General features: G+C 48.6%; 1 protein-coding gene across 2 annotated transcripts in view; it reads right to left on the minus strand.

Annotated features, from left to right (window-relative positions):
• Sfi1 (SFI1 centrin binding protein) overlaps positions 1-16,101 on the minus strand; it is a 62,008-nt gene that overhangs the window by 2,026 nt on the left and 43,881 nt on the right. Inside the window, exons 14-28 of one of the 2 annotated variants that reach the window (XM_013353384.2) lie at positions 12,356-12,486; positions 11,582-11,663; positions 11,151-11,329; positions 10,617-10,692; positions 10,022-10,117; positions 9,609-9,685; positions 8,566-8,668; positions 6,536-6,632; positions 3,603-3,763; positions 3,104-3,178; positions 2,239-2,313; positions 1,947-2,123; positions 1,610-1,869; positions 810-914; positions 509-695 (exon numbers count right to left, since the gene is read on the minus strand). In XM_013353384.2, coding sequence (XP_013208838.1) covers positions 509-695; positions 810-914; positions 1,610-1,869; positions 1,947-2,123; positions 2,239-2,313; positions 3,104-3,178; positions 3,603-3,763; positions 6,536-6,632; positions 8,566-8,668; positions 9,609-9,685; positions 10,022-10,117; positions 10,617-10,692; positions 11,151-11,329; positions 11,582-11,663; positions 12,356-12,486 — 1,881 coding nt within the window. Of the gene's footprint in view, positions 1-508; positions 696-794; positions 915-1,609; positions 1,870-1,946; positions 2,124-2,238; positions 2,314-3,103; positions 3,179-3,602; positions 3,764-6,535; positions 6,633-8,565; positions 8,669-9,608; positions 9,686-10,021; positions 10,118-10,616; positions 10,693-11,150; positions 11,330-11,581; positions 11,664-12,355; positions 12,487-16,101 lie in introns of those variants that run through there. The other variant, XM_026788693.1, reaches the window with a different exon arrangement.

Raw genomic sequence — 16,101 nt, forward strand, 5'->3', positions numbered from 1 at the left:
GACAACCAAGTGCTGGTCTCTATCACATCTGATAAGTAAAAGGGACCAACTGTCTCACTAGATGCTGGACCCCACCCATTTCCTTTTAGTGAAAGAGTTCTTCCCTAAGTGTTCCTGGACTCCTTTTCCTCTCTCCACTCCCTGTCCCCAGCAGACTGTCATCCCACAGTGAGGAGCCCACTAGCATGTCTTTGTGGTTGCCCCTACTTGGTGCTCTGAGTCCATGCTCCAGGCCAGACACGGTACCCTGGAACAGACCCTCAATTTCTTCCTCTTCACACTCAAGCTTCCACAGTCCACCTGTCCCCCAAGACCAGAGGGCCTGCTAGGAGTCTGCCTGTAAGCTTCTGGTTGTCCGACCGCAAGACATTTCTCAAGGGCTGGGGTGTTAGCAGACTGGCCACTGTTTTAGGCCTAGAGTGTAGGGTCCCCAAGCTTGTCAAGTGACCAAGATACTCTAGAAAGAAGATAACAAGAAGAGCAAATGAAGGCCCAGTGGAGAACTCACCCTGGCAGTGTCTCCCACCCCATGGGGCATGAAGGAAGACGGAGGCAACAGCTCCGGGCCTGGACTTGAAGTAGGGGGCAGCTTTGAACCAGGGGCATTTGACAGGACCACGGGTAAGAAGGGCCTCATCAGCGAAAGGCCTCCTGGTGGAGCCATACTTTGACCATTTTCCAGAGGCCTCTCTAACCTGAGTGGAAGGAAGGCAGGAGCTGGTTACACCATGAAACCTTTCTCCATATTAAAGAGGCCACATAATCAACAAAATATAGTGCCTTTGGGGACTCACAACCATTTAACTTACTGCTGCTCCCCAAGGGTGCACCTGCCTGGGGACCTCTGGCTCCGCAAACGGTTGAGCAGGAAGGATGGACGTCGTGGCTGTTTCCGTGATAAGCGGGCCTCATTGCTGGGAAGAAATAATCTGTTCATGGACTGACAGGTCTGCAGGAGGACCTGAGATCTCGCTAAGCTTCAGACCTTGTCATTTTACAGGGAGACCAGAGGCCAGGCAAAACAAGGTTCCAGCCAAGGGCCAGAATGTGCATGGAGGTAGACCTGAGCCTAGACAACACGGCGTAACCCTGGCAGTCAGACTGATCCCCACCTGGGTGCTGGAGTTGCACCTCTTTCTTTTGACCTGTGCAGCAAGCTACAATATGGTGTCTGCCCATCAGAAGGGCACAGAGCCCTTCTGGATGGGGGCTGCCCAGTACACTCAACCCAACTCAGTGCTAGTTACTCTGGGGATGGCAGCTGCCTCAGCAAAGGTGGTATGCATAGGGCTGAGAGAAGCCATCCAAGGAGGTGGGAAAAGAGCAGGTCACTGCAGGCTTAAGGCAAGGCATGAAGGCTTGACAGTCTGGTGAGTACCATAAGACAGAGAAGCAGACGTCACAGGGGATGGACAACAGTCTCTTTTCTGCAAAGCTGGGAAATCCCACTGCCCTGGAAAGGATGGCCTGACAGAGAGGCCTCTGAGTAGCTCTGCTGTGACAAGGCTGTGGCAGTCTCACCTGGCCCCTCCCAGGGTGCTTGTCCCTCATGTATGCTCCCAGTCTTTGCTCTAGGGCTAGAGGTAGAGGTGAGGCACAGGCCACTTACAGCATTCGGAGGCAGGGCTCTCCAGCAGCTACTGCCACACTGCCCAGGGTTCCCTGAGACGGAGGAGCTTGCAACTTCTTAGTCTCCAGGGTGGTGTCCCCAGCCTCACCAGTAACTCCAGAGAGAAAGGAATCCTTAAATGTCACTCTTCTGCTGAATGTGATGGGTGCTGGTGTCTCAGACATCCTGCCTGGACCAAGTACCTTCTTTTTCCAGAGCTCAGCACAGCGGCGGACTGCACAGTGAAGGCTGTGGGCTGCCTGCAACACAGTTTCTCATCAGCTCCTGCCCTGCCCTACCCTGCCCTGCCAGCTCATCACCAGCAGCCCCAGCTCACCTGGACTTCCTGCCGGGCCTGTAGCTGCTGCCGGAAGGCCTTCACACCAGTTGCAAAGCGCAGAAGCCGTGTGGCACCCTCCTGCAGGAGCTGCTGGTGGTAGGCTTGCACAGCTCGTTCCAGCCGTGCCTTCTTCCTCCTCCTCTCAAGTATGAATCCCAACCATGCAGTCCATACCTTGTAGAGGAGACGGCAAGAGATGAGGCTCAGGCTTCCATTTGGGCTCCCTCGACCCAAGCCATAGAGCTGCCCCTGAAGGCAGGAGCAACCAGGGAGCTGTAAGAACCATTACCTTTGCCTGCAGTGAGAAGGCCCAGAACCATAGGGCCCGGGCTGTACTCCACTGCTCTTGCTTCCTGGCTGCCAGCTGTCGGCCAGAAAGACAGGGTTATTCAGAGGAATGCATAAGCAATACAGCCATGGCCAGTCCTAGCTCACCAGTCTCTAGCTAAAGAATCGACCCTCCTGGGAAGGGATCAGGTCCTAGCCTCATCCTGAGATATTCAATATGTTCAGCGTCTATGGACTGAAAAAATGACAGTAGAAAAGGAATGCAAAGAACAGTCAGAAGGGGGTGAATGGAAGGAGCCAGCAGGGTTCACAGAGGGATGCTATAGAGCTAGGGGCAGAGCTGGGAGGCTCTCCAGCCTAGAGCAAGAGTGGCCTATGAACTTGGTTTTACTGAGCAGAATGTGTATGTGTGTGACCTTCTGAGATTTTTTTGTTGTTTTGGTTTGGTTTGGGATTTTTTTGGTTTTTTGAGACAGGGTTTCTCTGTGTAACAGCTCTGGCTGTCCTGGAACTCACCTCTGTAGACCAGGCTGGCCTTGAACTCAGAGATCCACCTGCCTCTGCCTCCCCAGTGCTGGGATTAAAGGCGTGTGCCACCACTGCCCTGCACTTTTTTTTTAAATCAAGACCACACCAAAGACTGAAATTCATTTCACATTAATTTTTGGATATTATTCTAATGTGTTTAAGATGACACCACTAAGAGAAACCTGGATTGAAGAGACTGTCTATAAATGGTATGTGAATGAAGCTGATAGTGGGGGGGGCACAGGATGGAGCCCTGGGACAAAGACAGTATTAAAGACCCATCTAAGAGTGGGGCTGAGATGGCTGCAGGAAAGAAGCCTGCATCAGGTTCCTCCTACCTGCTTCCTCCACTGGCAGAGGCAGGCCTGACAGAGTCTCTGGACCAGGAGTTGGGCAGCTCGCCTCTGAAGGAGCTGGGGAGAGTAAACACACAGGGAGTCAGACTCCATTTTACTCTGGCCTAGCCCAGCCACTGGGGCAGCTGCATGATGAGGCTCCACCCAAGTGGACATCCTCCTGCCAAGAGCTGTTCCAGATCCAAAGGCTCCTAACGTAGGTGAGGAGGTCCTAATGGTTCCATAGTTTCCTCAGATCTGAAAAGCTACAGGTCAGAAGAAAGCAGATTTCTCTTCTAAGCCAGCTTCTCCTGACGCACACTTGATCTAAGGATGGCCACTCCTGCCTTCAGTAATTGCTCAGAATGGCTCTCGCAGACTTGTTCCCACAGAATCCCAGGGCACCAGCATGCATACTAGCTGCCTAGAGTTTTGTCTGGAGACCCCTCCGAAAGACACTCTGACTCAGGCAGAGCTTGGAAAGTACTACCACCTGCCCCACCTTTTTCCTGACACACTGCAGATGGTACGCCTTCCACCGAGCCATCCCTTCCTTCAGCAGCTGCTGGCGGTGATGCTGAGCCGCCCTTCCCAGCTGGAATCTCTGCTGGGCCTCCCTCTGGCTGCACAACTGCCAGCGCTGAAACCAGTCACGGAGCCGACCTGAAGCAGACTTAAAGTAGCTGACAACTGTAGAGAATTTTCATTGCTAAGTGACTTTGTAGCAGGGAAGGACTAGACAGTTGGAGAGGTTATGTGAGGTGACATCCAGCCTTCTGTGAGAAAAAAACACCACAGGCTCCATGGCCACTGTGTAAGGCCAGGTCAGGTCATCTTTGCACTCTGGGAACTGGAACCAGGACGTTTTGCTGCCGCATCCCCAAGCACTGTCACAGAGTTGCATACCTGTGCACGGTCACCAAAGGTGTGCCAGGCCACATAGAGCCACGCCAAGGGCTGACAGGCATGTGGAAGGAGCAGACCCACTGTCCCTAAAGAGAACTTCCTCACAGAGCCGAAGCCTGGAGACGGTACAGCTTCCTCTTATGAAGCAGGAAGTCAAATGAGCCAGGACAGTGATAAAATGATCTGGCTGTGTAGACCCTGTTGATTCAGGAGGTGCTTCTGGACCCATTCACAGTCAGAGAAGGCAGCAGCCATGAGCTGGAGACCAGTCATTTTACCATGTCCTGGATACAGCTTTAAATGTACCATCTCCCTAGCTACAACTATACCATCCCTAAGTAACAACTTCAACAAGGGGGTATTACAGCCCTATTTTATAGATGAAAAAACATACTGAAGCAGCGGGGATCCCTCTGTCCTCTGAAGTCAGACTAGGCAGTGTGGTGACTTTTGGTCTGTAATTTTTTTTTTTTACCTTAAAAAGTAAAGGATCTCACCCCCATCAAGGAAACTTCTCGCAACAGATGGAGCACACTCCCGTACCTAAGGCCCCAAAACATTTTGGAAGAGGGGGAGAAAAGACTCTAAGAACCAACTGATGAGGGAGTTTGCTGTGTGCCTGTCTCCTAGTCCTATCAGAAGCTACCAACATGACTGCCCAAATGTGAGCTGAACAAAGGACACCAATAGATACGCCAACGTGAATGGGAAAAGCTGTGAAGCTTCAACCCTATACAAAGAACAACAGAAAACTAAGAAACACTGACAGTGGGAGAAAGAGTCTTCCCCAGGGAAGAGAACACCAATTTGTTATCCAATACCAAGTGGTCAGCCCTGGAAACAAGCATTCTACAGACTGAGCAGGTTATATTTAGCAAGTGCTTATGTTTGTGCACACGTGCATGTGTGCACGCACGTGCTAACAATGGAAAAAGAGGGCAGGATTTGAAAGAGAGCAGTGTTTTGGAGGGAGGAAAGAAAGGGAATGGAGAAATTATATAATTATAATCTTAAAAAGAAAAGAAATGAGCCGGGCGGTGGTGGCGCACGCCTTTAATCCCAGCACTCGGGACACAGAGGCAGGCGGACCTCTGTGAGTTCGAGGCCAGCCTGGTCTACAAGAGCTAGTTCCAGGACAGGAACCAAAAGCTATGGAGAAACCCTGTCTCGAAAATCCAAAAAAAAAGAAAGAAAAGAAATGGGGGGAGTAAGGGTTCTAATTATGTGATGTGATTCAGGCTGGCCTCAAACTCCTTGTCCAGCATTCCTCCTTCCTGCCTTCCACGTGCTGGGACTATGAGCCTGTACGCCGTAAAATCCTATACCTGGGTCTTAGGATGTCTTCCCTTGAGCTCTAACAAAGTGTGGCAGAGATTCTGAGGTCTTAAGATAAGACAAGACAATGAGCACATGTCTTTAGCCCCAGCGCTCCAGTGGCAGAGGCAAGTGGACCTCTTTGAGTGCAAGACCATCCTAGTCTACATAGTGAGTTCCAGGACAGCCAGGACTACAGAGAAACCCTTCTCCAAAACAAGACACTGAATCTCAAATGTTACTGCATCCCCTCCCACAGATGGTACTTTGTGCTCAGCCTCCTAAGTCCCTGTTCCCAGGACCCCCTTTTAGGGCAAGTCTTTCAGAGATGGCCCTGCTGCTGCTTCTAGGTTCTTCACTCAGAGCAAAATCAGCATTTTCACCTTTTCATGGACTAGGGATAAGCAGTTCTCAAGGAACTTGCTGGGCTCCCAACACCAGATGGACCTACTGAGGCACACCACCTTGTAGGATGCATAACCACCTTGTTTTCTGCCCCACCCCAGTAAGACAGCTATTCTGGGCTGACTCTGGCTATTGAGGCCTAGCCTCAAGGATGAGTACTGGATTCTCAGCATTTCAGGAATGACTTAGATAATAGTATTTTCTTTTTTTCTTCTAAGACAGGGTTTCTCTGCAGCTTTGGAGCCTGTCCTGGAACTCACTTTGTAGACCAAGCTAGCCTCGAACTCATGGAGATCCGCCTGTCTCTGCCTCCCAAGTCCTGGGATTAAAGGTGTGTTTCACCACCACCCAGTTGGATACTATTTATTATCTTAAAGCTCACTTAAGCCGGGCGATGGTGGCACACGCCTTTAATCCCAGCACTCGGGAGGCAGAGGCAGGCGGATCTCTGTGAGTTCGAGACCAGCCTGGTCTACAGAGCTAGTTCCAGGACAGGCTCCAAAGCCACAGAGAAACCCTGTCTTGAAAAAAATAAATAAATAAAGCTCACTTAGTAAATGTATATGATATATAATATATATCTCACCATGGAGGACCAAGAAGGGCAACAACCAGAAGGTAGAAGAACCCAGGAGGGATTCTCCCCTACAGCCTCTGGCCTCCAACACTGGAATATCAGGTTTTCTTTTGAAGTCTCCTAGCCATGGGAGTGTCAGGGAACCAACATACACAGACAGAGCATATGGAACCTTGGGAAGTCCTGTGTTCATACTCTTTCTGGCAGTGTTTGTTCCCACAGCTCTCTCTTACCCCTGGCCAGTGCTTTCCGGGCCTCCCTGAGGGCAGCTGCCTCCTTTTCTCGGTAATATATCTGCATTGATGTAACCTCCCGCCACTGCACCAGGACCTACAGACAGGCAGGGAAAGAGATGTGATCAGTTCACGTTCTAAGGTCAAGGACACACTGTGACTGACCAGTGTGTGTGTGTGTGTGTGTGGGGGGTCCTCGTGAGGTACGACTGAGGAGTTAACATTGGGCTCTCACTGCCAGCCACCCACACAGGTCTGGGTTGGGACTTCAGGTCTCTCACAGGAAGCCTGACATTTTCCTGTCAGGATTTAAACTTTGTACTGTGCCACAACAAGTGAAGTTGTTACATAGATTATAATCCTATTGTTATTTGCTATGCATTATATTAATTCTTTCTTACACAGGAAATCCAGTAACAAAACCCTTTGTGGGGTGGTGTGTGCTGGTGCATACCTTTAACCTCAGCATTTGGGAAGCAAAGACAAATGGATCTCTGTGTTTTTGAGACCTGCCTGGTCTACACAGTGAGTTCTAGGCCAGCCAAGGCTACATAGTGAGACCCTATCTCAAAAGAAAACACAGAACTTGTGTGTGGAAGGGTGTTGTATGCATATGAGCATATGTGTGGGTGTAGAAGACCCATGAATCCAGTGTGTTCCTCACATTCTCCATCTCGTTCCCATCAGACGCTCTCTGGGGCTGTCTGGACAATGAGCTCTCAGGACCTCTTATGTTTACTCCAGCTCTAGGACAGGGGCTACAGACACACACAGCCATACTCAACTTTATTTGGGAGCTTGGGATTTGAACTCAGGTTGTACTCTGGGATTTGAACAGCATGTATTTTTAACCACTGAGCCATCTCTCCAGTACCACTAAACACATTTTAAAAAGTCAGGAAGCCAGATGAAGCTTCATAGTCATAATACCCCACTCCCAGCTGAGTGGCCTCTCTCTTTGGACCATTAAACCCAACTAGATCTGATCATCTCCTCCCAAGGTAGGGGCCAACCAGGCTGTCTTGAGCATTTCTGAGGCCAGCCTTCACCAAATGCAGCTGCTGCCTCCTCAGGGAACTACATGGCCACCAGCAGGTAGACCTAAGCCACTCAAGAGCTTCCAGCAATCTGCTTTCTTCTGAACAGTCATGACCCATGGCCTGCCTCTGCTACTGTTTCTGTCTGAACCACTTCTTTGTATTATGTCCCAACACCATGCTCACCCATAGCATGGAGCCAACAGGGTATTCCCATACATCAATCACCCCAGCCAAGGCAGCAAGGTGGTCTGAGTCATTTCAAACTATGGGTGACCAGGAACTTCTTGGGATGCTCCATGCTTTCTAGCAAGCCTCCAGGGCCAGTCAGTAAGATCTGGTACTCTTCCAACAAGGACACCGAATCTCAGTGGCCTCGAGGCTTTATCAACCTTTAATGTTGTGCAGGCGTGGTAAGTGCTGGCTCTGGCAAGAACTAGTTTGGTTTCTATATGATGTTATTTTTATTTTAAAGAACAGTGATTCCGAATTCAGTAAAAACAAACATACAGTACCTACAGACATGCATATCACTCTGAGTTCCTTATTAAGTGCCAACACCACATTGATGGAGGAAGGTCATTGGTTAAGTAATAAAGAAACTGCTTGGCCTCATAGGTTAAAACATAGGTGGGAGGAGTAAACAGAACAGAATGCTGGGAGGAAGAGGAAGTGAGCTCAGAGGCCATGCAGACGCAATCGATGAAGCGCCGACCCAGGATGGACGTAGGCTAGAATCTTTCCCGGTAAGACTGATGCTACACAGATTATTAGAGATGGGTTGATCGGGATATGAGAATTAGCCTGTAAAGGCTAGAGTTAATGGGCCAAGCAGTGTTTAAAAGAATACAATTTGTGTGTTGTTATTTCGGGGCATAAGCTAGCCAGGCGACCAGAAGCTGGGGCAGCAGGAATGCAACCCGCAGCTCCCACAACACCACATGCTGCTGGAATGAGACTCCCAAGCTTCCTGGTGACCAGTTTGTACCTCACCTTGGAGCACAGGGTCCTGTTGTACTGGGCTCTTGCTTGGGAGGTTTTTTTGGCCATATCCAAACGGGCCATGGTGTTTTCCCTCCAACGATGTAATGCCCACCTACAAAGACATGGGCCAGGTGAGAAGAGTGACCCCAGTTTGGAGGTCTGGGAGGCTTCTGTGAATCACCCTTACCCCTCTCCTGGGTAAGGACTCTGCCTGAAAGCACCTGTTCCATTGTCCCTCAGGCTCATACTCTTGTCTCCACCCAACAACAGATGCTCAGTGTCTGCTCTGTGCTAGGTACTAGGCGGGACTAGGCACCAGCAGTACACCAAGCCATCACTGAGTCTTCAGGAGTTCTCGAGATAAAGACAACACAGCTATAACCAAATGGCAACAATTCAGGTGATTCACATCGAGATAAGAGGCATATGAACCCTAGTGCCTACTTGCCAGAGGCCTGCTTTCTCATTCTGGTCTCTCTGAGGGACTACATGGAGCTTTGTGGGACTGCACAGGAGTGGCAGTGTTAAAGTCCACAAGGTCCAAGCCTACACTCAGCTAGAACAGCATATGCGGAGCAAATGTAGAGGGAAAGGGAACGGGTTGTCCACCTGGAAAAGAGTGAGTTCAGAGCTTGGGTTATAGGACCCTCCAGTGGTGAGAGGTAGAGATGGTCCTCAAGGGGTAACTCTAGAGGGGCAGCTGGAAGGGACTATCTGGGAGCTGACAGAGGACTGCAGACTCCACACAGGAGTGGGCATAAAATAATGCCTCAAGAGGCACAAGATATTAGGTGTGAGGCAGGGACAAAAGAATGCTCAGAGCAACAGGACAAGTGGGGTCCATGTGGGTCTCGGGTGAGGTGTCTCAGTGTCTCAGCTGTCTTCCAAGGTTACCCTGCACATGGGAGACCAGGATATGCTGAGGTGAGACAGAAAATGCAGAACTTGCAGCAAGAAAGCCAGAGCTCCCACTTGAGCAGACTAGGCAGTTGTCTGCATGGCCTGAGGCAGAACTGCCCCCATCCCTACCTGACTCAGCACTGGGGACTCACCTCAGCAGCTGCCTGTTGTGCCACCTCTCCCTGGCTGCCACCTCCTGTAGCACATTCCTCATCCTGTCCTGGTAAGTCTGTGGGAGATGAGGAGGTCACTGGAGGCCACCCTTCAGCCAGACTTCTCCTCGTACAAGAAGTACGTCGCCCAGAGCTCTCAAACAGTAGGGAGAGGTTGAAAGCCCTCATCCCAAGGCCAGTACCCCCTCCCACTGTAATGTTCCACAAGGTCCAACTCTGAGCTAGACTCATATAGAAACCAGCTTTCCAGGAAGGCTGGTACCCCAGGCAGCACTTTTTGGGTACTGTTCTGTTTGGGCCTTGCCAGATGACAGGAGGGACATGAACAAAGAACACTGCCGAAAACTCCCACCCCCAAGCAGGGAGACCTGGAAAAAAGCGCTGGCTCCTACCAGCCACTTCTGCAGAGTCCTGTGAAGCAGGGTGTGCTGACTGTGAAGAGCTGCACGCCTCAGCTTTCGCTGCTCTTCTGTCCTCAGAGCCAGGCACTGTGCACAGGAAAGAGTGGGTACTGTGGGCCCTGGGGCTGGGGGAGGTTCACTGCAGCACTGTCTCTATGTTACATTCTGAGAGCTCACATTAGGGGGATATACTAACTGAGCCTCAGTCTCATCCATCCATCCATCCATCCATCCATCCATCCATCCATCCATCCATCCATCCATCTCCCTAGGGGTTGGTGGGTATCAAATGAGCAAGTGTCCAACAGGAAATGCTGGACAGGGGCTGGCTTCAATGTTATACCTTTAGCAGAGTTTATGTGAATGCCAGGCCAAGATCTTTACAGTAAGTTCAGATAAGAGCAGCCGGACACATTAAGGACAAGAAACCTTGAGTCAATCCCTCACAAAGTGAGCTTGCACTGCCCAATGTGCCTTTGACCAGAGGAACTGTGGAGGAGCCTATCTGCTTGCTCTGAGTCATGCAAACAAACAGCTCCACCTGTCCAAAAGCCACACTCAGGCTGTGCCCCTGCTGAAACCGTACCTTGCTCCACATGCTCCAGGACCAACGCAGGAGCCTTGCTGAGTGGAAGCGTGCAGCCAGTGTCCTGCCCATCCTCCTATGGGGAAACAGAAGAAGCTCAGTAGGGTCTAGAGCACAGGGGCCTCAGGACTCCCTCTGCAGCCCTGGGAGTGAGAGCTGTCTAATGACCTGGGCCTTTCTAAGAAAGGGCACAGCAATTCAAAATTTTGCAAGCAACCTCATGGCTTCAAGGCCAGACAGCTCTGCCTTAGACACATAGGCTGTAAGCATTCCCCACTGTTGTGGTCTTGTAAAAATCGCCACAACCTGCCCACCAGTCAGATGTCAGCCACCTGATGGGCTCATTACTCTATGTGCCGCCACTGACCGCAGTCACTCTACATGGATTCTGAGCATGAGAGCACACGGATGGAGTCCAAGGTGCTGTCCCTGTTTCAGGCTGAATTTCTGGGACACATGACTATGGGTGGACACTTGAAGCCGCTGCCAAAGCTGGCCCAAGGTGGGAGGGCTCTGTAGTAGAATGCTGCTCACTCTGTTCTCAATCCTTGGGCACTCTCCCTCCAGATGCAGAAAGCCTTCCTGAGCAGCCTGCTGTGGTGGTGAGCACAGGCCATGGTTTGCCGCTCCCGCTCTTGGTGACATGCTGCTGCCTGCTGGTGCCACATGAACCAGGACCTCCGCAAAAGCTGCTGCTCTGCCTGCAGTATAGCCTGAGGCAGGATAGGAGGAAACAGTCCAGTCCAGGAGAAGAGCAGATCAGAGGCTAAGGGAGAATCTGTGACCAGTAAAGAACGGCTTCCCCAGGCTGCCTGTGAATGTCCAGATAATCCCAGGCTCAGGAGCACCAGGCAGGAGCCTGGCAGGGTAGGCTGGAGTTTGTGCAGCTTCCTGAAGAGCAGCCCAGGACAAGCGCTTAAATGGATCCTGCCCTCAAGAACCCACACAAAGAGAGAGCTACACACCATTCTCTCGGCCAAGCGGTTTTCTCGATGTTGAGACATCTTCTGCCGCCAGATAGCAAATCCTTGCTTCTCTAATGTTTCCCTACACACACGAAAATGAGAAAAACTGACTAAAAGTAAAGCACTTACAAAAGAAAGACAAACAAATCTAATCGAGGCTGGTTTGGCTCCTTGACCTTTATAACTCTGTGCATGACTATGGGTCTAAGACAGTGGCTCTCAGCCTTCCCAATGCTGCCACCCTTTAACATAGTTCCTCATGTTGTGTGACCCCAACTATAGTTATTTTTGTTACTACTTCATAACTGTAATTTTGCTACTGTTATGAATTGTAATGTAAATCTCTGTGTTTTCTGATGGTCTTGGGTGACCTCTGTGAAAGGGTCATATTTGACCCCTCCAGTGGGTCACAACCCACAGGTTTGAGAACCACTGTTCTTAGACTCCAAAAGACCATATCTTACAGAATAGGAGCGTAATACTTTAGGGAAATTACACAATGTGAGGCTCCATCAAAGTTCTCATCACAGCACTAACAGCAAACTCAGTGCGCATGAGACAAGCGCAGACGCAGACACAAGCTGCTTCGTAATAAAGAGGGTAAGCCTGACTGATTTTCCTGCTACATAAGTTCAAAAGGGTCTCATTACTGAAAGCCAGAGGAACCAGGGACTGGGGGTTGGGAAACAGGTGAAGCGAAGCCAAGGCATTATAGACTTTGCAGAGTTGGATTGGAGTTCTCTGTCCCAGACAGAAACTAACTACGTAGCGTACCTGTGAAAACGCACTGCTCTTGTGTGCAGGACTCGACTACGCTGGCGCCATCGCCAAAGTCTGTACCACATATGGAAGGCGGCAGGCAGTGCTCTTTGCTGGAAATGGCCATCTGCTCTGGCCCGCAGTAGCTAAAACAAAATGACAAATGGCCTTTGTGATTTACTTTTTTCAAATGAATGTTCAGTCATTCTGAGATAAGATTTGCTTCTCATACAAGTAAGAAATGTCATGTTTGATCTTTGCCAATTAGCTAGGTGAAAAATGTACCATGAGCTGGGTGTGGTGGCGCACCCCTTTAATCCCAGCACTCAGGACAAAGAGACAGGTAGATCTCTTTGAGTTTGAGGCCAGCCTGATCTACATAGTGAGTTCCAGGACAGCCAAGACTACATAGAGAGATAGGCTTGAGTTGATCTGAACCTCACTAATCCCAAGGCCCTTAAACTTGGCAGCAATCCTCTACCCCTTGGGTGATAGCATTACAGGTGTGTGTCACCACATCCAGCTTCCAGATAAGCCCCAGAAGCATTCTGATGTGGTCAAAGACAGCTCATCCATGCAAAGGAATCAACACTCATCTGATGAGCACTGTGCTGGGCTAAGACAGGCAGGCCATACCCTTAAGAAGCTAAGGCTAAAAATTCTACCAAGGAACTTCGACAACTCATAAACACTTTCAGCAATGTAGCAGGATACAAGATTAACTAAAAAAAAAAAAAAAATCAGTAGCCCTCCTGTACATAGATGATAAAACGGCTGGGGAAGAAATCAGAGAATCAACACCCTTCACAATAGCCACAAATAGCATAAAATATCTCAGAGTAACTCTAACCAAACAAGTGGAAGACTTGTATGATAAGAACTTTAAATCTTTGAAGAAAGAAATTGAAGAAGACACCAGAAAGTGGAAAGATATCCCATGCTTGGGTAGGCAGAATTAACAAGTAAAAATGGTAAATTTATTTATTTATTTATTTATTTATTTATTTATTTATTTATTATGTATACAATGTTCTGTCTGTGTGTATGCCTGCAGGCCAGAAGAGGGCACCAGACCTCATTACAGATGGTTGTGAGCCACCATGTGGTTGCTGGGAATTGAACTCAGGACCTTTGGAAGAGCAGGCAATGCTCTTAACCGCTGAGCCATCTCTCCAGCCCTAAAAATGGTAATCTTAACAAAAACAATCTACAGATTCAACGCAATACCCAGCAAAATCCCAGAAAAATTCTTCAAAGAACAGTACTCAACTTCATATGGAAAAGCAAAAAATTCAGGATAGCCAAAACAATCCTGTACAATAAAAGAACTTCTGGAGGCATTACAATCCCTGACTTCAAACTCTACTAAAGAGCTATAGGACAGGCTCCAAACCACGGAGAAACCCTGTCTCAAAAAACAATAAATAAATAAATAAATAAATAAGAGCTATAGTACTGAAAACAGCCTGGTACTGGCATAAGAACAGACAGGAGGACCAACAGAACTGAATAGAAGACTTGAATATCAATCCACACATCTTCTAACACCTGATCTTTGGTAAAGAAGCAAAAAATATCAAATTTATTTATCAAAGCATATTTAACAAGTGGTGCTGGCATAACTGGATATCCACATGTAGAAGAATGAAAATAGATCCATATCTATCACCATACACAAAACTCAAGTCCAAATGGATCAAAGACCTCAACATAAAGTCAGCCACACTGAACCTTAAAGAGGAGAAAGTGGGAAATACACTTGATCGCACTGGCACAGGGAACCACTTCCTAAATATAACCCCAGCAGTACAGACACTGAAACAATTAATAAATGGGACCTCCTGAAACTAAAAAGCTTCTGTAAAGCAAAGGACATGGTCAACAAGACAAAACGACAGCCTACAGAATAGGAAAAGATCTTCACTAACCACACATCAGAGGTCTGATCTCCAAAATATACAAAGAACTCAAGAAATTGGACCCCAAAAGATTACATAATCCAATAAAAAAATGGAGTACAGACCTAAACAGAGAACTCTCCACAGAGGAATCTAAAATGGCTGAAAGACACTTAAGGAAATGTTCAACATCCTTAGTCATCAGAGAAATGCAAATCAAAACAATTCTGAGATTCCATGTAAGAATGGCCAAAATCAAAAACACTGATGACAACTTATGCTGGAGAGGTTGTGGGGAAAAGGGAACACTTCTGCACTGCTGGTGGGAATGCAAGCTGGTACAACCCCTTTGGATGTCAGTGTGGTGATTTCTCAGAAAATTAGGAAACAACCTTCCTCAAGACCCAGTAATAAATACCCACTTTGGGGTATATATCCAAAGGATGCTCAGTTGTGCCGCAAGGACATGTGCTCAACTATGTTCATAGCAGCTTTCTTTGTCATAGCCAGAACCCGGAAACAACCTAAATACCCCTTGACTGAAGAATGAGTAAGGAAAATGTGGTACATTTAAACAATGGAGTACTACACAGCAGAAAAAAATAACGACATCTTGAATTTTGCAGGGAAATGGATGGAGCTAGAAAATATCCTTTTGAGTGAGGTAACCCAGACCCAGAAAGACAATTATTACATGTACTCACTCATAGGTGGTTTTTAAACATAAAGCAAAGAAAGCCAGCTTACAAACCACAATCCCAGAGACAACAATGCGGACACTAAGAGAGACTTACATAGATCTAATCGACATGAAAAGTAGAAAGTAGAGAAAGACAAGATCTCCTGAGTAAATTGGGAGCATGGGGACTTTGGGGGAGGATTGAAGAAAGAAGGGGAGAGGCAGGGAGGGAAGCAGAGAAATGTAGAGCTCAATAAATATCAATTAAAAAAAAAAGAAGCTAAGGCTAGTCAGGTGTGATTGTGCACGCCTTCAAGCCCAGCACTCAGGAAGCAGAGGCAGGTGGATCTCTGTGATTCCAAGGCCATCCTGGTCTACAGAGTGAGTTCCAGGACAGCCAGGGCTACACAAAGAGACCCTGTCTCAGAAAAAAAAACAACAAAAGAAGCAGCGGCTACAGGTTAACTGAAAAGAAAAGTTAGCATAGAGCTATGTTAATGCAGAGTGACAAGCAAGGGTTCGAGAGAACACCTAAGCTGACAGAGTTGTGAGCTACAGAGAACTACAGGTACAGCAAGGAACAGAAGCACACAGTCAGAAATGACAGAAGGCAGCAATGGAGACAAGACAGGAGCTAAGAAGCATCTGTGCCCTTAGCTCCCATTCCCATTCTATCCACAAATGTGCCAGTCTGATGGTGGCAGCAGATGATGTTGACAGGGGAAGGAGGACAGTGTCAAAACAACCAAGGGAGTGTAGCTTGTGTCATCCTCTTACCCACTGCCAAGGATGGATCATCATCAAATGCACCAACATCCCTACTAAGTGTCACTCTGATGTCAATATCTTCCATTTGGGGGCTCAGTTGTCAAGAGCAATTTCTGCTCTTTGGCACTCTCATCAAGCAACTCAAAACCAGCTTGTTGCTGGGCGGTGGTGGTGCACACCTTTAATCCCAACACTTGGGAGACAGAGGCAGGCGGATCTCTGTGAGTTTGGGGCCAGCCTGGTCTACAAGAGCTAGTTCCAGGACAGGCTCCAAAGCTTCAGAGAAACCCTGTCTCAAAAAACAAAACAAAAGGCCGGGTGATGGTGGCGCACGCCTGTAATCCCAGCACTCGGGAGGCAGAGGCAGGCGGATCTCTGTGAGTTCGAGACCAGCCTGGTCTACAGAGCTAGTTCCA

The sequence above is a fragment of the Microtus ochrogaster genome, unplaced genomic scaffold (genome assembly GCF_000317375.1).
Source record: "Microtus ochrogaster isolate Prairie Vole_2 unplaced genomic scaffold, MicOch1.0 UNK6, whole genome shotgun sequence".
NCBI classification, from domain to species: Eukaryota; Metazoa; Chordata; class Mammalia; order Rodentia; family Cricetidae; genus Microtus; species Microtus ochrogaster.